Source organism: Patella vulgata, chromosome 2, assembly GCF_932274485.2.
Source record: "Patella vulgata chromosome 2, xgPatVulg1.2, whole genome shotgun sequence".
In the NCBI taxonomy this organism is placed as follows: Eukaryota; Metazoa; Mollusca; class Gastropoda; family Patellidae; genus Patella; species Patella vulgata.
This window is the reverse complement of record NC_065880.2, coordinates 76,847,582-76,869,279: the sequence shown is the minus strand read 5'-3', so window position 1 is coordinate 76,869,279 and position 21,698 is coordinate 76,847,582. Positions and strand designations below refer to the sequence as shown.

Below are 21,698 nucleotides of genomic sequence, written 5' to 3'. Positions count from 1 at the left end.
CTTCCAGGATGACAACGCAAGATGTCACAGGGCCAGGATCGTTACAGGTTACCTCCAACAACAGAACATCACCACATTACCTTGGCCAGCACTGAGTCCCGACCTCTCCCCCATCGAGCATGTCTGGGACATGCTTGGACAGAGGGTACGTCAACGTCAACAACGTTCTGCCAATGTCCAAGAACTTGCTGCTGCGTTGCAACAGGAATGGGACAATCTGGACCAAAATGACCTTAGACGTCTCATAAGGAGTATGCCACGTCGGATCAATGCTTGTTTGGCAAACAGAGGAGGATTTACCCGTTACTGACTTGGTTGTGATGCTGTGGTAACTTTGCTGTTTGACCCCGGGTATCATTTTACCCTTATAATGGTCAGTCTGTGCCTTACTTAGTCTAACGATCATTTGGAATAAATCGATGAATGTGAACTTCATTTCATTTTGTCATTTGTTTCTTCGTCAGTTTCATTAGGTGACTTTAATAACACTTAAAAATCAAATATCCCCTACTTTTTTTGAATAGTATATGTTTCATTGCAAACAGGACCCAATACGCCATATGTATCATTGGAAGGAGGACCCAATAAATCACGGATATCGTATATTGGATACTGTTCTGCATTGGTTATAACTTGTTATACTATGTCACCTTTCTGTTATATACAAACGTTTTTAGCACTATAAATAGGAGACATTCATCACAACACGTTAGTTCACAACGTCCACAGAAATCTATTTTCAGACATAAATGAATGTTTTACTATCATAAAAGGCGATCACTTATGAAGGTATTAATGAGTTAGTTTTGATAGAAGTTATACACACGATTTACATGTACCATGGCTGATTTGTCACGTATCGCTGTGTATGCTTGCTGAAAGTCGTAAACGATCTAGCGGCATAAGTCTTGGAGGAGGGGGATACGCACAATGACTCAGCCGATACGGTGTATAGCCATCGTGAAAACGACGTCTTTTGTCCTCCAACAAACAACAATAAACCGTCTTTTTCTTTGCCACGTCTTCTGGTTTCACGTTTAAATTATCATCCGACGGTTGTTGTTGTAAACTACGCCTTCGCGTGCAACGTTGAAAGGAGAGTTTTAGTCCAGTTCGAAATTTTGGACTCATCCAGATATAAATGATTGGATTATAACAACTGTTGCTCATTGCAAGCCAATGAAATAGCATCCATAATACAGGCATCATAGGAAGATTATAGATAGAAGGGTGTTGATCACCGATTAATGTTACTGTGTGTATTGGAAGCCAGCATAAAGCGTAGAAAACTACTACCGTAATCATCATACGTATCATCTGAAAATAGAAAAAAAAATTAAATTTGAATCATATATGCAAATATTTTAAGAAAATGAAATGGGGTTTAATGTAATACTGTTCTAATGAAGATGGGCATACACCATAAAGTGTGCCGTGAGGGTAATTTTGCTCGGACAGCGGTGCTATGTCTACTCTTACATAGATTTTCAATGTGTACATGGAATTTCGGTTTTTTGTCCCATCCGAACGACTGGACAACTGTCCTTGTCAGACTCTACGTCCTGCACCACTGACAAGGAGAAATCACGCCGGAAAATCCCGATGAACTTTATCGGCCAACACCGAGATCGAACCCGCTACTTCCAGTCTAGCGAACCAGCGCGTCTTGCATATTTTAAGAAAAGTTTGACATTGTGGAAATAGCAAACATGGTCTCAATATTTTATTTTGTGAAGTACTGGGGTAGCGGCTAGGGAGCAGTTACCATGCACATGCATTATCAGCCCCACACTCTAGCTGGGTGGCCATGTATCCTTTATTAAGACACACTGTCCATATATTCCAGCCTACCAGTAATTGACACCGACAGGTCAGTGCCATGTTCCATGTAATAACCTTAAAGGAAATCTATTTAGTATAGGGTGAAACGAGCCCTGTCTTTATCATCTCATTATTTAAGGTTTACATCTACCAAGGAAATTTTACTTTATTAGTAAATAGTTGAATATTTTAAGACTGGTGGTTTCTGTATATTTGTTATCTACCTTGCCGTAAATATTCATGGCGTCCCTTTATCCAGTATTTACTTTTGTCGATATTAGTTACCGTGTCCGTTTGTTTATTTTTATGTTTTCACCTTAGCAAAATTTAGCATTTAAATGAGTTGATCGGCTGCATTATGATCAAAAGTTAAAATATAATTTAGTGTCAAGATCATGAAAACATGGGTCAAATTGAATTGTCTGACGTGAACCGTCCATTTGTCGGGCAATGAGACCATATGTCATAGAAATGAGACCATATATCATATAAATGAGGCCATATACCATATATACGTAAATTGACATTTCTCGCGGATTATGTATAAGACTTTTAGTTTGTAGCATTATATTAATTAATATCTTTGGCTAAGTTGTATCTAATGCACTCAAGATTAAATGACAGATTGGTATGTAAAAAGGAGTTATAATTTGGTGTAAGACTTTTGTAGAATTTTTGCTCTTTTAGTTAGTAGCATTATATCAATTAATATCTTTGGTTAAGTCGTATCTAATGCACTCAAGAATGAGTGACAGATTGGTATGTAAAAAAAGAGTTATAATTTGGTAAACATTAGCTGGTTCCTTGGGAATGAGAATATCATAGTTAACACTTGATCGGAAAATTACTATTACAACATATGGCTTAATTAACCAATCTCTATAATTATTTACATCATATTTGACCAACTAGATAATTGAAGGTCCAAAACACAAAGCTACAAAACTATCATATTTGTGAGCATTGGTCAGAAAACAGCTTGATTCTAGAAGGAAAAAGATGTAGCAATTTATATCAGCAGACTCGCCCCAGCGAGTCTGGCATGATGGGGTTTCAGAGAACGACTTTAGTATTGTTATCTACTATGCTTGTATCTATGTATCCAGCTATGATATATAAAATGTAAAGATGAACTCTTGCATTGTTATTCCTGAGAAGACAAACGTCTTAATTAACTGAGAAAACAGTAAGAAGTACATACACAACGTGGAGGGGAAGCAAAGACGACAAGTGAAAATACTAGACGATTACAAGACCTCTAAGATATGTAGTAAAAAAGGAGGTATGTGGCAACCGGTTTGCGTAGTCCGCTCTCTACGTCGGACGGAAAGACACATGGTACCACACACGGTTTGAAAACTATAATACTTAAGACCTCGTGCAATAACATTTGTGGAAAACTCGTTTTTAGTTAATGATTGATTCATTTTGAAAATTCAGGTGACAAAGAAAATTTTCGAGCAAATAGCCTCAGCCACCCCCAACTGAGATTGGCCGCCTATGCCCATGGAAGTACATTCCTTTGTAGCGTAGTAGTAGACGACAACTTTTATGATCGTGACCAAGGAAATATTCAGTTTAATATTACGATAACCGTGCCTTGAATAACCTCAGCCAATCGCCCCGGGGCATTTGATTTCATCTGTATTGCCATTAATAGCCACTTCACTATTCTGCCTTTCCAAAGTACAATGTAGTTCAATAATAATGTGGTCTGAAACCTTTAAATCGCTATGCTAAATTGATATGTTTCCCTTTATAATAAAATGCCGGATTCCTAGATGTTTGGATGATCTTCAAGATAGGTACTTGTTTTTACTGGACTCTTGATAACAACATAAATCCAAGACAATCCTATATGCAGAAATACAAACCCAACGTAACAATATGACCACCTAACGGTCACTTCATTTGTATCACCTAAGCGTCATTAAACTTAATTACCTAAACTCCATTTCATGTAATTGCCATTTCATTTTATCACATAAACGTCATTTCATTTCATTTGTATCACCCAAACATCATTTCAATTGTATCACCTAAACGTCACTTTCATTTGTTTCATCTAAACTCCATTTCATTTCATTTCATTTGTATCAACGAAAATTATTTCACTATGTACAAAATGTTGTATTACATTAACATAGAAAAATACCAAATTTTCAGGTAATTAAATTCATTTCGCTGAAGTCTACCGGATGCGCCAAACCGTTATTACCAATATTATAATTACGTAAACCGCAAAATGGTAATCCAATATCGGTTTAATGATAAATTTCTTCTAGCGTTGTAAGTTACATAAATGATTCTTAAGTGCAGAAGATCCGGCATATTATTGCTGACATTAAATCCGTGTTGATAAAGAAAACAGGCATTTTGCAATCTTGTAGTTATGGAAATAGTGCCAAATTGTTGTAGTAATGTATGTAATGTAGCGTGATAAGAGGTATAAAGCTACAGCATGATAGTTATAATGGGCAAAAATATATTCCATTATTTAAATTAAAATAGAACTAGCGATGACAAATAACATTTGGATATTAAATATACATTATATGAGATTTAGATAAAGAATTGGTCGTTCTTGCTTTAGATGATGAAAAAAAAATATATTGAAAATTTCAGTCAAATTTCTTTATTCTGAGCGAAATCATGAGTGTTTGAAGTACTGTGGTTTAATCCATTCAATATATCAACCATCAGATGGTATAGCAAGTTTTGAAATGACCATGAAATTAAATGGGATTTAGCGTCCTACTGTTCTGCTCCGACTGGGCTAATGAAGATGGACATACACCATACTGTGTTCTATGAACAAAATTTGCCTGAACAGCGGCGTTACTGCATACTCTTATGTCGAATTCCAACTGCTAAGGGATTTTTACGTGCACGCCATCCCATCCGCACGACTATACGCTGCGCCTTAACATACCATCTGTCCCACACAACTAACAACGGGGAAAGATTTGATTATGAGCGTGTCATAATGTCTAAATAATAATTTATATACCCCCCCCCCCCAAGAAAAAAGCAAAAAAAAAAAAAAGCAATAGGCTGATTTAGTTCTTGCATCAATAGAATCTTATGTTCATATTTCGGACAAAACTAATTTTTCAATGCTTAATTGACGCTACAATGTATTCAATTTGGTATTCAAAGCCAAAATATTAACGGCGGATAATCACCCAGTGTTACAAAATGGCAAAATGGTCCGCTAAACGATATAACCACATGTTTTTTTATAGCGTCTGCAGAGAATGGCGAATGGTTTAATTCATCATATCTTTGTAAATATGAAAGGATAGATTCAACTTTTACAGTTAACTGGGTCGATGCGTGTGTTTGATAAGAATGCTTTGATGTAGTTTATGCCTGTCTTTATGGTTTTATACCACTTGCGACTTGCGTGATATGGCCTACTCTAGTATAAATCACTAATCATTATGAGAGGCTCGAATAGTTCTATGAAACGCCGTTTGTGTTCTTTACTACTTTTGCTTTGCTTAAAATAAGCTAGATATGAACCATGCATTGTATATGTGCATGTATTGATCAGAGGCTGGTTATAGTTCAATAATCATATAGATCTACCCTGGGAGGGTGGGGGGGGGGTATCATCAGGTCTGTCATTGAGTCAAGTGGCCCGATTTCAATTCGTCGCTTGTACGTGACAATGCATATGGTCGTTTGTCCATCCTCGGGTTTTTTTTGTCCGGGTCCACGCGATTAATCCCACAGCTAACGACCCCTACGCACAAGCGTATTGTTGAAATAAAATTGAACCATCTCATGATAGTATGTTGACCTAATTGTTTCAAGTGTAATCTCTCTCTCTCTCTCTCTCTCTCTCTGTATGACGCAGAAAAAAGTAGGACGCTAAACCCCATTTCATTTTATTTCTCGTCGCATGAAGATTGAGTTAAAGGCTTTATGGTGATTCGAATATTGTATACAGTGATGACGCGGGTGACGTCACTGATAAAAGGGGGCGTATAAAAAGTAATTATTCTAAAACTGATCATTGTCTTTCGACTATGAAAAGGTTAATTATTGTAAGAATTGTGGCCTTTAGAGTAATTTGTATTTAATCGCTAAATAATTTTATTTTCAGAAAAATATACCGAGATAACTGACTTTTTACGAAAATTATGTAATCGATGTCTACCCCGAGCCGTCGGGTGCAAATCCATAGGCTCTAAACACCACGCAGGTTCTCTTCATCCATTCTCTCTTCTTGTGGACAGGATCCACGGTGGCTCAGTACGAAACACTTTAGCTCTCTAACCTGGAGGTCCCGTGTTCGATCCTGGCGTTGACCGAGAAAGTTCATCGGAATTTTCTGGCGTGGTTCCCGATTGTCAGTGGTGCAGAATAGGAGGTCAGGCAAGGGAGAACGTATAGTTTGTCGGGTCAGACGGAAAACCAAAGTCCAGTGTACACATTGGCGTGTACGTAAAAGAACCCTTGACAGTTGGAATTCGATATAAAAGTAGACCGTTGCGCTTTCCGGGTATCAATATCGTCGACAGCACACTGTATGGCATATGTCTATCTTCATTAGCCCAGTCAGTGCAGAACAGTAGGACGTTTAACCCATTTCATTTCATTTTATTTCTTATTTCTCGGAATTTAACATACATTATGCAAGGGCTAAACCCGCCTATTGCATGTTTTTCTTTAGGCCTGAAATGTTATATAAACTATTCATTAGTTATTAATCAAAGATACATTATGGGAGATTAGATAATTAGCTAGCAGTTCTCACTATAATAGTTAAAATCTAGATAATGTAAGGGTATATGATGAACATTTCAGCCAAATTGATCCAATCTGAACCGAGATTTTAATGATCGAATTTTCGGCCTAGCCTCGATCATCATTACTAAAGTTGGTACGATAAAATCATAGTCTCGATTATCCATTTCATGATTAAATCATGAATGAAAGTTGAGCAGCAAATCGGATCCTAATGCAGTAAATATCGCAGGCTAGCGTTGACATCGAGAGTTGTTTATGGTCTGCATAAGTTAATTATAATGTCTAATTAATTAGATAAAATTTCGGGCCTAAAAATACCTGCAACAGGCAGATTTAGCTCTTGCATAATGTATGTTTAACTTATCCAGATCATAATCAACTCTCGATACCATCACTTCCTGCGATATTTAGTAGATTTAAATACGTTTTGTGGTGGATGCAGTGGGAGGAAACCGGAGGACCCGGAGAAAACCCACGAGGTTGGACAGGCGACCCTACTCCTTGTCACGTACAACTGGGGATTCGAAACCACGCCAGTCGACTCAATGACAGACTTTATGATACAGCGCGCGCACGCTAACCATTCAGCCATCCACCCCCCCCCCTCCTCCAAGAGAAATAATAACATAGAGTTCGTGTCGCGCTTGTACGTGACAATGCGTATTGTCACCTCGATTCCTCCCACAGCTAAAGAACCCTACGCACAACCGTATTGTTGAAATAAAATGGAATCATATCATGATAGTATGTTGACCTAATTGTTTCAAGTGCAATCTCGCCCCCCCCCCCGCTCTCTCTCTCCCAATGGCCTGACACGTAAAAGGACCGTTAGAATTATAAATAAGAGCATGCCGTAGCGCCGCTTTCCGGACAAAATATCCTGCATAGCACACGGCATGTTATATGCCCGTCAGTACTTGTCCGGATGGAGTAGACACATTTGGAGTTTAAACCCCATTTCGTTTCAATTAATTTCCGATTGTGTGTAGGACTGTGTAGGCAAACCAACCCACCAGTTTTGATTTATATCGTTACGCAGAAGAAATTGAAGATAAACCATTTGTCGTTAAATTTATAATCTGTTACAAAACTAAATTGCCAATGGATATATCTTAAAAGGGAACAAAACCCTAAACTTTTCAAATCTGACATTATAACATTATTGTTTTGGTAGTATTTCAAAATGAATCTATATTAAACACGAAGAATTTCAATTGTCCAGTATCAGGATTGCAATATTTATATAGGATAGCCACACAAGGCTTGGAAATATGTCCGATGTCTCAAAGTAAGATAGAGTAGACAATGGTTTATCTGAAGGAAAACTTGAATGTTGCAGATCAAATTTATTAAGACATAAAGGATGCCTTCAAGAATTCTGATCTAAATCGTGTTTACAAGTGTTCACCGCAACAGAAAGTCCTAGAATGCTGAAAATCTACTGCTGAAAATCTACATTTTTCATCATCTTCTCTTCAAATGTTTCACATCAAATTTGAAAATCAATATAATTCATCCTCTCACAATGTTAAGGCTTCACACCAAATATGAAAACGCTTCCATTTAAATCTGTAGTCTCTATCACATCACGTTTTTCGGACAAGTGAGGAGGGTAATTCCGGTTGTGAAATGCTGAATATCGGAAGGTTTCGTGCTCTCGTGACCGCAATGCTTCCCACAAAATCCCACTCATAACAGCTCATAATATTACAGACATTCATATTTTTCGAAAAAAACTCCATGAAAGTCAGTTTGGGTTTTATTCAGGTACCTGAACATGTATCCCCGCCCTCTTCCCCCAAAATTAAATTAACAACCACAATCTAGGTCAGGGCTTGGGACTAACATGATACAGTTTTACTTCAATAATTCGCTTGCATGTAGGGATCTTATAGGATGCGACCTTATACTCATTGTCAGTGAGTGATTGAAACAGCGCCACTTTACACAATGATGGGCCTTATAATCTAAAGCGCACGCGTTAAACGTACTTAATGGCAAACAATAATCTTTTAATGGTGATAAAAATGACTAAGCGTGTTAATCGGACAGGTTAATATTATCGATATACTATCACCAATTTTAATTAATCCTCGATAGTCGTATGTCACGCAAACTTTACATTAACTTGCAGCCAAGAGTCAACGAACCCTCTCCCCTCACTGTGGACAAAAGGGAGACACGGTAGGTGGGTAAGGCGCTCACTCGCTAGCCTAGAGGTTACGGGTTCGCTTCCGGAACGTTCGCTTCCGAGTACGTTCATCGGGATTACCCGGTTTGGTTTCCCCGTGTCAGTGGTGCAGGACGGAGGCCCTGGCAAGGACAGCTGTCTAGTCGTTCGAATGATACGAAAAACCGAGGTCCCGTGTACACATTGGCGTGCACGTAAAAGAACATGTGGCAGTTGGAATTCTAAATAAGAGTAGGCCATAGCACCGCTGTCCGGGCAAAACTTCCATCATATCACACTGCATGGCGTATATCAGTCTCCATTAGCCCAGTAAGACGTTAAACCCCATTTCATTTCATTCAAATTGATAATGCATGCCATTTATCAAACAGTTTGCTTCGCCTGTTATAAAGTTCTAACTTTAAAGACCTAATTGCATTTGATTTATATTTACGTTATTCTAAAATCAATTAACATTATGTTCTTAGTTCATAACAACACTAAAACTAAAAAATTCCTTTCATAATAGCACTAAAAAAAATCCTTTCATAACATTCCAATTCATTATTTTCAATATGCCCGCCAATAAGGTGCGCTTTTAACGATTTGAGGGCATATTTTGTTTGGTAACATAATCAATGTACGATAAATATTGACATAGTGTGCTATATTTTAAAATTGTAATACGAAGAATCACTTAGAGGAATAATTGGTTCCAATAGATGTGTTGTCATTATTACTTTCTTTCGTGGTATATCTTTATCTCCATATTTGAAGTTCGTTAACATTATTAATGTACGATAAAAAATGATATATTTGAGCGTCTTTTACAAAAATTAACCATGAAAGAATAACATTCAGAACTAATGTAGTTATAGGATTTGGATGGTCTCTTAAAGATGCGTTTAAGTAAGAGCTAAATCTGCCTATTGAAGGTCTTTTTCGGACTTCAAATGTTATATGAATTATGATTTAGACATTTTTATTAACAAGACAACCTCATAATCAACTCTCTACTTAGATTTTTTGTAGTTTAAAACACTGCGGTCATTTAAGAGTATGACGATAAATAGATAATCGAGACATAGGCTCGATTGTCAAGTACTGTTGCTACGATAATAAACAATATACGCTTCATTTTGTCAAAACTAGTCCTGAAATGACCTAGTTTGTGTTGAGTGGACGTTAAACCCCATTTCTCGGAGTTCAATTCAGAATCTACATGCTTCTCTTTCTACCACCTTTAGAATAACGATTTGTGATTTAATTGCAGTAACTATGATGATAATTGTCGACAAATGTGACCACTTAACGCCATTATGGTGTCAACAAGTCGAGTCTGTCAGTAACGATAACTCTATTATAGAGTACAGTTGTTTGATGATTAGCGTGAGTAAAATGTAAATCAATGACGGCTATGTAACTTTTTAGGTTAAATCAATAGAAAGGAATTGTGTTAACTCGAACTAAGACTTCACCGTGCCAATTATAAATACGGTTTCTAGTTAGCTAAAACTTTAAACTATGCAAACACATGGGTTGTCTTAGTCAAGGTTAGCTTACCCAATAAAACCAATTGTACAAAATAGCTTTGTTAAAGAAGCATAAAGTAAGACTAAGATTAAGAGCTGGCCTTTCTTGCTACAATAGTTCAAAAAAAGATTTTATTTAATTATTTTTTTTTATAACAGGGTTATTCACCAATGAACATACCTTCATATACAGGTACCTACATAATAAAAAGTCGTGTTATTTATAATACATGAATCAATATTAATAAACATCAATTAAAACGATACATTAAATGTTGTCCTAATCGGGCAGGACGATTTACCCAATACTACCCAATACTATTTAAATACTACCAAATACCATCACATACTACCTCATTATTGTGAAAAATTAACATAATACTTCAATAATATAGTAAGAATGTGTTAATTCATGGAAAACATGCAAATAAATATACGGCAAATGTGATTGTCAATGTCTCATTATTCCAATTATCTCCCTTGATCACTCAACGCTATCGATACCTTCTTGTAAAATAATGGGCCAGTATTACAATAAAAATGAGATAAAAATACAATTTTTTGAATAACAATAGGTTTGTTTGTCGAAAATTAATTATTTATTCAATGTCTATCCGTTCCATTTATCACTGATACATAGGTCAAATGTTTACACTTTTTATTGGAGTCGTTTACAACAGCTGTTTCAAGGAAGCTCATTTAATTTATTGACAAATAAAACTAGCACATAGAATTGGGACTAGAATTCAAAAATAGATAATGAAAATGAATGTATTGAAAGTTGCATTCAAATTATTTTACTTTGAGCGAATTTATTAATGTTTGGAGTTTTGACAAGATGTAGCGTTGATTATGTTTTATCACATAGTAGCAACTGTATCTGGCAAGGTCTCAATTATCCATTGTATCGTTATTCTTTTAAATCTCGCGGGCGTTCTAATCCATTTAAATCTCGGTCAACCGAGTTGCTTATAGGCTTGGCTTATGAATAAATGTCGAAATAATTGTTTATGTAACACTTGAAGGCAAAATAAAGACCTGAAATAGGCAGATTTAGCTTTTAGATAATGTATCTTTAAAGTGCTTTTCTTTGTTAATGCTAAATGTGGAGAGGAAAGATGTGAACTTTTTTTTCACTCGGACAACATTAAGAGGCACATTGTGGTTTTAAGTGCTTTGTGACATATCGGGACTAACATACGGTTCAGTTACATTTCAAAAGTTCGCTTTGCTCGTAGGAGTAATTAACAGCGGGAGGGTGTGGGTGGACAGACGACCCCACTCTTTGTCACGTACAATCAATATTAGAGTAGGCCGTAGCACTGCTGTCCGGCATAATTTTCCTCATAGCATACTGTATGGCATATGCCCGTCTTCATTAGCTCCGTTGGAACAGAACAGAACATTTCATTTCATAGGTCAGTCGGAACAGAACATTAGGACATTAAACCCCATTTCAGTTCATTTCATTTCGTTAAACCATTCGACCGCCCAACCCCCTTGTACCGAAAGATGTGTTGTCGTTATTACTTTCTTTCACAATATATCGTAATACCCCGATCAATCAATCCCTATTAATGGGCTTATATCAAATATGTATGCTTTGTGGACTTGACACATATTCCCAAGCCATTAGCGAGAACCTTAGCATCATAATAAATACAATCATTTTATTGTATGTGCTTTAGCGTAGCTTATCAATAATAGAAGGCGTCTGGCTGGGCGCCATTCTTACAGGTAAACAATTCGATTCGTTTACAAACTAATGAAGTCTAAAATGGTGGCGCGGATCTGTTTCTCGCATTCATTGAAACATCGTTGAAATAACTAACGTGCGAAGCAATGGCGACAGTTTTAGCTCCACTACACCCTAATCCTGCCCGTATATTTGTACCTAAATGTGCAGAATAATTGTCTAAGGGTTTCTGGTTTGACCCGTGCTCACATCCTTGGGCACGCTCCTGGTTACTGTTTATATGAAATGACTGACATCAGTGCAGACATGAATCGTTTTTCGAACTTGGCAACAATAGTCTAACAACTTCTTTAATTTACTATGCATTAATCACCCTTGTGAATTATTATCATTGGATTCATACAGCGTGTATTTAATGTAGTAATAATGGATTAAGTAATGCACATAACGTACGGTATGTATGGAAACCAACCAGTTCTTTATTAGTTCTTAATTCATAGTCCTAAATTTTTATTTTCGACATTTGTACACTAAAACTAAAATTTGTATCTTATGTCAATATTTGTTTTACAAATCAGACATTTGTCATATCAGATTGTAAATTGTATTTTTGTTTACGTTAATTGTATTTTAATATAACGATAAATTGTATCTCCATATTAAACTTCGTATTAAACTAAACTAAATTAAACAAAAATACAATTTAAAAAATCTGGTATGATAAATGTCAGATTTGTAAAACAAATATTGATTTTAAGATACAAATGTTAATTTGAGTGTACAAATGTCGGAAATACGAATTTAGGACTATGAGAACTTAAGAATTAAGAACACTGAATCGAGAGCTGTTTGGTATTCCATTCATACCACCGTGTATTTAAATATTTATAATCAAACGATTAAAATGAGTTGAAAACCATCTGTGACACTAATTTTATGTATATGGGATAATAAACTTCAACAAAATAAGTTTTCATGATATTTATCTAAATAAATGTGATCACAGTATTATTTAAGTGAACAATGCTGTGAAAATAAACAAATTGTAGATGAGTTTTTTTCAACATTTCATACTAAATTTACGCTGTCAGTTCACAATTAGCGCCGCTTGAAAACAGACACAAAGCTATAATAATTGACCGACATTTTAGTTCCTCCATCAACGATTTTAATCTCGAAAACACTGTCATGGGTTTATTTAGTCTGTGTGTATTACAGATGCTAAACGGACTAGAACCGCATTACTTAATGGTATACTGTTTTAAAGATACATTGTGGGAGATTAGATAAAAACTAGATACTAGATACTGTAAACGGAATTTGTTGAAAATTTCAGTCAAATTGATCCACTATGAACCGAGGTTTTAGCGATTGAATTTTCGGCCTAGCCTCGATCATCATTACTAAAGTCGGTAGGATAAGAAACATAGTCTCGATTATCCATTTCATGATTTAATTATGAATGAATGTCCAACAGCAAATCGGAACCTTATCCAAGGTAGCGATGCCATCGAGATTATGGTCTGGATAAGTTAATTAATGTCTAATTAATAATTTAGATAACATTTCAGGCCTAAAGGAAGACTGCAATATGCAGATTTAGCCCTTGCATAATGTATGTGTAAAATATCGACTATACAGGGCAGAGTTCTATTCTCAAAGTATTTTCCGGTGTGATTTTCCCTTAGCGGTGGTGCAAGGAACACTGTCTAGTCGTTCGGATCGGTTAAAAAACGAGGTTCGGTGTGTACACAGACGTGCACGTAAAAGGGGTATTTAGCAGTAGGAGGAAACTGGAGAACCCAGAGATAACCCACGAGGTTAGAGAGGCTACCCAACGCTTTATCACGTACAAGCCCGGAATCAAAATCACGATACTTGACTCAATGACAGACCTTATGGACTAAAGCGCACGCGTTAAACCATTCGGCCACACAACCCCACTATTTATAAGGATGAATCCTGCATTAAATAACGTCATTTGGCATCAAAACCTTTGTGATGTTTAGATTTGTATTGTGAAATTATTATCATTGCTTATCGTTAACGATTTAATCTGTTCCGTTAATTTGTTTTGAAGTATTTTCTTCCCCTTGCATCGAAACCATGTATATAATGTTTTCCAATTTTGCTTGTATGGTGGAGAAATATTTTGAAAACATTAAAATGGTAATAATCTTCATACATGTACATAACTGGTGGTGGGCTATGTTTTGCTGTCTGTAGTACTATATTTTTAGAATTTGTCAGAAAACATTTGAAAGATTTAACAAAATACATGTGCGCCTTTCATCTTGAACATTCTTCTTTCTGGAAATTGATGCAAAATACAAATATACTGTCGGTGTGGCGTCCGGGTAACTGTGAAGATTAGACAGCACATCATGGGTTCCAATAATAAAATATGTACAAATAAGACAGGCATTTTATAAAAATCTCTGACTTTGTTAAAGATCACACATCGAGTCTGTCTTTTGATTTCGACTTTATACAGGATATTAGGAACTTTGACGTGGGTTTGAAAGGAACTGGCCATGACAGAAGATTCATTTCCCCTTACTTAATATCGACTTAACAGTCTAATAAGGCTTTCCAGGCGTCTTCAAAATTGAATAGAGCACAATTAAGGAGTTATTGAATTTGTGAGATTTTCTTCTTGCCTGAGGCTTGAGTGTATATTGAGTGTATTACTTTATCGGGATTTGTTCAAACAGAAGAACTGTCACGTTATAAAGTCAGTTATAGTGGAATTATATTAAGTGATCAATTAATCCATTATAAATGACAGAAAATCACGAATATTGAAATGATTACACACGACCTAATCCCTTTAATATCATTTCAACTAATGTCCCCGTCTTGAAAATGGGTACATACTTGATATCAGCAATTTTCAGACTTTTTTGTACATGTGTCAACATAAATATAGCCAGTTTTAAAATAGCTTACTACGTTTTGCTATAAACAGTTGTATCCGGCTGTTTTGGTTGAAATCAGTGCGTCATGCCTTGAAAGGTTACCAAAAGAAGTACAGGTAAACGGCATTAACAATAATTGCTGTATCGCTTGCGTCAGATCAAGACACAATTTTCTATATAATCTCTGAGAACCGCGGTGGCTCACTAAATAAAGCGCTGGTTCTTTTCAGTCTGTGAATACTGTGATATAACTGTCATTTATTTTTTTTATTTTGATATTGTATGATTTATATTGTATTTTGATGGGATGTATCGGAATTTTAATACAATAGAAAAAAAGAAAAATAAAAGGCGCTGGTTCACTAATCATAAAGTGCGGGGTTCGATTCCGGTGTTGGCTGAGATAATTTCGCGGGATTTTCAAGCGCGTCGTCCCCTTGTCAGTAGTCTCTATCATTCAGACAGATATTCTACGGATATTACTCTGGATGGTTTATTAACATTTGAGAATAACTAGGCCATTGGCTAGATTATCCGGTATTTTACATTGTCATGAACAAAATGTAAGGGGGGGGGGGGTAACTTATAGTCCTAAAACACGATGTCGACGCCCATGAAGTTAATTTAAGAATTGGAATTTCAGAAAATTCATTTGCATTGACTGTTCATTATCCAACACTCTCAATTTTTGATTGTAAAATTCTCTATTCATTAACAATATCTATGTGGGGTTTTTTTTTTTTATTAATTTTAAGTTGTCGTCACGGTTCATGTTTGTTTATGGGGTTTATTCGGGAAGGGCTATCCTTGCCAAATGTACACGTTTGGATACACCTGAAAGAAACCTTGAGAGTGGAATGTAGTGCAAATGTCATTTACAGCACACTGTATATGGTATGTGCCCGTCTTCATTAAGGTAGTCTGTACAGAAAGCTAGGACGTTCAAACGAATTTAAGGCGCTGGTCCACTAACCAGGCATATGGGGTTCGATCCCGGTTTTGGTAGAGATAGTAGTGAACCGTAGTGCCTTCAATAGTGTTTAACGTCCTACTTTCTTCACCGACTTGCCTAATGAAGACGGGCACACACCATATACAGTGTGCGTCATCATTAAGCCAGCGGGTGCAGAGCGGTATAGTACATTAAACCTCATTTTATTTCCGTTCGGTTGCGTCAGCTTTAGAGGCAGTTTTCTATATAATCTCGATTGGCTGTAGCTGGGAAATTAGCATGGTAACTCAATACATATCCAATCTTATCTACAACTTGTCCTAATGACCGAGTAAACTCATTTGGTAATATATCATCGGCAGACCCTAATCACGTTCAACGAATTAGGTGTGAAAGAGACATATCGCACGGATTCGTGGATAAAATGAAATGAAATGGGGTTTAACGTCCTACTGTTCTGCGCCTATACTGGGCTAATGAAGATGGACATACGCCATACAGTGTGTTATATCAAATTCCAACTGTCAAGGGATCTTTTACGTGCATTCTAATGTATACACGGGACCTCGATTTTTCGTCTCATCCGAAGGACTAGACAGCTGTCCCTGTCGGCCCTTCGTTCTGCACCACTGACAAGAGGAAACCACGTCGGAAAACCCAGATGAACTTTCTCGGCAAGGGATCGAACACCCGACCTCCAGGCTAGCAAGCCAACGTCTTAACCACCCAGCCACCGTGGCTTCGATTCGTGGATGAAGTTAAAGGTTATAAACAGGTGATTGTTATTTATAAAGAACTGATATTAACCAGCTAAAACACGCCAGGAAAATTTATAAAATTCAGACCATTTAACATATGGAAACACGTTGGTTCGCTTAGTATGACGCTCGCGCACTAACCAGAGGGGGCCGCGGTGGCCCAGTGAGTAAGACATGAAATGAAAAATGAAATGGGGTTTAACGTCCTACTTTTCTGTTCCGACTGGGATAAAAACGGACATGCGTCACACAGTGTGCTATGGGTAATTCAAACTGCCAAGGGATCTTTTGCGTGTACGCCAATGTGTACACGGAACTCGGTTTTTCGTTCCATCCATCCTGCACCACTGGCAAGGGGAAACTACTCCGGAAAATCCCGATGAACTTTCTCGGTCAACAACGAGGTCCCGTGTTCGATCGAGGTGTTGGACGAGATAGTTCATCAGGATTGTACGGCGTGCCCCCCCACCCCTTGTCATTGTTGTAGAACAGACGGCCTGTTGGCAAGAGACAACACCGAGTCGTTCGGATGGGACGAAAAAACGAGGTCCTGTGAACATATTGGCAAGTACGTAAAAGAACTCTTGACAGTTGGAATTCGGAATAAGAGTTGGACGTAGCGCCGCTGTCTGGGCAAAATGTCCTTCATAGAATACTGCATGGCAGTCGGTACAGAACTGTGATAATTAAATATATATTTTTCCTCACTCGATGATGACTTTTATATTGGATTATTCATCGCACATAGAAATTGATGTGCATTATAGTAACCTGCTTTCAAATAGCGATTTTTGCCACATAATGTATTTTATTCAGTCTCCAGGGATTACAAACGTTGCTGTGAAGCCATGTATTATCCGTTTTATCGACTGCATGGCTATAAAAGACAACATTGCCACCATTCCTTTGGGTATAAGAGTCTGATTGTATAGAGATGTTTACGTTTGATGAGAGTAACAATGTAAAGTTCCAATCATTCAAGGCACTGACTAGGGCTATATGCTTAAATCTTAATCTTATTAGTCGGTATTAACACTCTTCGATGCCTGGGATAGAATTAGAATCGAGTTAAGCACAAACTGTTCCAATATCCAGTAATATCCCTAGTTTATAAACGTAGAGAGTAAGAGTGAGAGAGATGGGTTTAACGTCGACTCGACACAAACTAGGTCATTTCGGGATTAACATATGCTTTTAATTTTATTTCAATAATTTGCTTGCGCGTAGTGGTCTTTAGCAGCGGGAGGAAACCGGAGGACCCGGAGAAAACCCACGAGGTTGGACAGGCGACCCTACTCTGTGTCACGTACAACCGGGGATTAAACGTGGATGGATGTCTTAGCAGCTGGAGTTGTAATGAAGATACCCGTGGGTAACTCTCTGCTAATCTTACTTTTAATTTGGCATTAAATCCACAGTTAATTGTCAATTGACAAAATGGACATACAGCCGAAAACTACCGGCATTGCTACCATTATCTTGCAGAGGGGTGGTGCATGCATGTACATTTCAGATACTAGATCCGGAGTTTGTACAAAAAGAATACCTATATCGTTAGGAAGGGCCCGGGTGGTCTCTCAGGGCCCTGTGGATCATGTCTGTACCACAGTACAGTATAATATGATACTGCATTGAGCAATGTGATGTTGAATTAATTAGCCACATTGAAAACACGATACAGTATGTTTTACACTGGTTTAGCAATTAATGTAGGTTAGAAAAGCGTATTAAAACACATTCATTTTTCCATTTGAGAGGGGGCACAAAATGTTAAGGGAAGCAAAAACATTTAAATCCATGGGACAAAGCCCAACTTTGCGTTCCCTTCTTTTAGCGCGTGTTCAATAGTAAATGGTTGGTTTTATATTACGTGCTAGCAAATTGGCGGATTGTACTTTTTGTTTCAAACCTTGATCACAACCCCAAACCCCAATCAATGCAATAAACATGCCATAAAATTAATGCAATATACGAACTTTGATGGAAGCCACGGTACCTTACCCGGCGAGTAAGGCACTGGCTTACTAAAAAGATTTTGATCCACGTGTTGGCCGAGAAAGTTGCTCGGGATTTTTTTCAGGATCAGCGTCTTTCTATTCGAATACAATTGAAAAGAGACGTAACGTGTACACGTAAAATATAACCCTGGCAGAAGAATCGGCGACAACGTAGCTGTCCTAGTAAAGTGTCCATCATAATACACGGCATGGTGTACGTCTGTCTTTGATTAGCGCATTTGGTTCCGAACAGTAACTATTTCAAACTTCGATGACAATAAAGTTTACTATGGTAATGATATTCTGGAAATTTCATTAATATGCAAACTATTACTAAGAACCTAGTTTATATATGTCAGTTCGTTAAGCTTAATGTTGATTAATAGACTGGTACGCACGCAACCTGAAATAAAGAACTAGGACGTGTAATTGGACGTTAAAGCACTTCCGTTGCTGGGGGTATTGTGTATACAGGTAAATATAACACCAGTATAAGAAGCAGTGAGATTCTACATTGATAATTCATAAATTAAAAAGCTTGTTACGCAATGTTTGCGTGTAGTACGGTTCTCCTGCACTTGCTATTATAGTAGTGCTTTAGCCCTTCGGACTACAGAATGTTCTCGTTGTTGGGCTTTGCTCATTTATCGATTGTACCATTATCCAAAATTCTATCCGAATTATCGCCCTTATTATTGATAACATTTTAGGGGTTCTAACTCGCTATTCAAGAGACAACCACCGCCAAGATCGGTCGCATTAGTTATATTACGTCTTTGGGTACTGTACATCGCTTATTGCTTGACCTCGGATGTTGTTTATTCCTCGAGGGTTGTTGGTTTTGTCCGCGGGTTTATCTTATCGGTTTTTTTGGTGTTTGTGCAGTACGGTCCTCCTGCACTTATTATGGTTCCATTGCTATGTTGTCCCTTGAATGTGTCATATAATATTGTAAGCTGCTTAAGAATACGATACGCTTAAACCTACAGAGCATATTAAACTAGTTTTCGTTAGTTAATCTTGTTATTATGATAGTGGTCACGATTTATTTATTGTGACATTTCTACCCACCATTGCAGACATTCAATAATAGTCTTCTTATATTAAGTTTATTAGATGAAATAGTAATTCAGAAAATGTTGCGACGCTAATAAATGAGATAAACTTGATGTAATTCCAATTATGCTTGAAAATATGTCGATTTATCCAAACGGGTGCCGATTAGTATGGAAAACCAAACAGCCCTTTATTCAGTGTTCTTGATTCTTAGTTCTTGATTCATAGGTCTTAGTTCTAAATTCTAAACCAATATTGATTTCAAGATACAGATTTTAGTTTTAATGCACAAAAATGTCGAAATACGACAAAAAATGAAGAAATAAGAATTAAGGTCTATGAATTAAGAACTAAGAATTAAAAACACCGAATAAAGAGCTGTTTGGTCTTCCATAGATTATTCTCAATCTTTCCATCTCAAATTGACTGGACTTGATCTGGACAAAATAGCAAAAATTGTCTATGGTTATACATTTTACGATTGGTTGAGAGGAAAACTAATTTTCACATTTTCGTTGAAGTGTGCAGAATGCATTGTTAACTGAAGGAAACGCAAATAACACGGAACTGTATACGCGAACAACCAGGCGGCCCAATGAAGCTTTTTCTCCAATTCCGCATACCTTTTAGTCACGTGCATCTAAACCGTTTTGCACCTTTCAAACACACAAAGACTAAATAAACATTCTCGAATTATTAAATGGAGGGGAAATAAATACCTCTCAAAATCCTCGGATTATTCTTAGCATGTTCAACTAAACTCGTCGATTTATGAATTAAAATGTCCATCACTGAGCTTCGGTTCTGCTCTCAAGCGGAGCTAATTGCAGACGGACAGGGTAAATTTTCCCATGCCGAAATACTAGTTTCGTTGTTTAAGTTCCGGTTTCTGGAATAAAAAGCTTTTAGCGATTCTTTTAGTCCTGTCTAAAACAAGTATATAGTTATTTCGGCTACCGTGGTTTCATTGAAAATGATCTATCTGGGAATCCATTTCTAAACTCAATGATCATGGTTAACATACATACGTTACTTAGGCCCCGCCAATTTGATTTTCTGTTTTTCGGAAACGCCTGTTAAAAAGGGTTATTTTTATTTCTTCGGGAAAAGACTAATTTAAAAACGAGAAAACTTTGATGCACTGTTCAACAGCTTTAGTTTTAAGTTTTGAAATTTTAAACTAAATATCTTTCATGTGTTTTTTTTAATTTTAACCAAGGCCTCGAAGAACAGAAAATCAGATTAGCGTGGCCTTAATGTATCATTGGGCCAAATCTCAATTCTATTTAATGGTATTCTGGTGTACAAATGAATACGAGAAATCTTTTTGAGTACGCCCGAACTTGCCATATATACAAACACTGTACGTAATAAAGCCAGGGGGGTATTTCAAACATTTAACATTTTTAAAACATTCAATTCAGATACAAATCAATGATAGACATTCCTCATGTTGGGAAAATAACTCTCAATGTTATTTGATTCAATCCATCATATTGAGATATTAACACAGGTTGAAAGGCAACCAAATATACATCAACCCCCATTGCGAGAGAGAGAGAGAGAGGGGGGGGGGCGACAGAGAGAGAATGGGGTGGTTACGTCAACTCGAAACATACTAGGTCATTTCGAGATTATTACACGGTTCAATTTTATTTTAAAAATTCGTTTGTGCGTAGGGGTCCATAGCTGCCGGAGTAAACCAAAAGACGCTGAGAAAACCCACGCGGTTGGAGAGGACGGAGGAAGTGACGATAGTGACACTGAATGTGGGCGTATATAAATGAATGACTAATGTTGGAAGCAAAACAGAATGTAGCATATTAGTGGAAATAGTTGAACCCTGTTTTGAAAACTCCCGATTGAAGATGCATTGTGTAAGAGCTACAAATGTTGGCTTCAGATGTTATATAAACTATTATTTATACATTTATTAAAATGACAAGCCCATAATTAACTTTCTAGATCATCCATCAGATGACAGGGTTTTTAAATGGATTAGGACGGCCGCGAGATTCAAAACTTTAATGATAAAATGGA

At 37.0% G+C, this 21,698-nt stretch overlaps 1 protein-coding gene across 1 annotated transcript in view; it reads right to left on the bottom strand.

The window, feature by feature from the left end:
• Positions 1-268: 268 nt before the first annotated feature.
• Positions 269-21,698, bottom strand: part of LOC126811661 (RYamide receptor) — an 80,007-nt gene continuing 58,577 nt past the window's right edge. Inside the window, exon 3 of the mRNA XM_050537473.2 lies at positions 269-1,317. Within this exon, the coding sequence (XP_050393430.1) occupies positions 853-1,317 (465 nt within the window). The 3' untranslated portion in view covers positions 269-852. The remainder of the gene's footprint in view (positions 1,318-21,698) is intronic.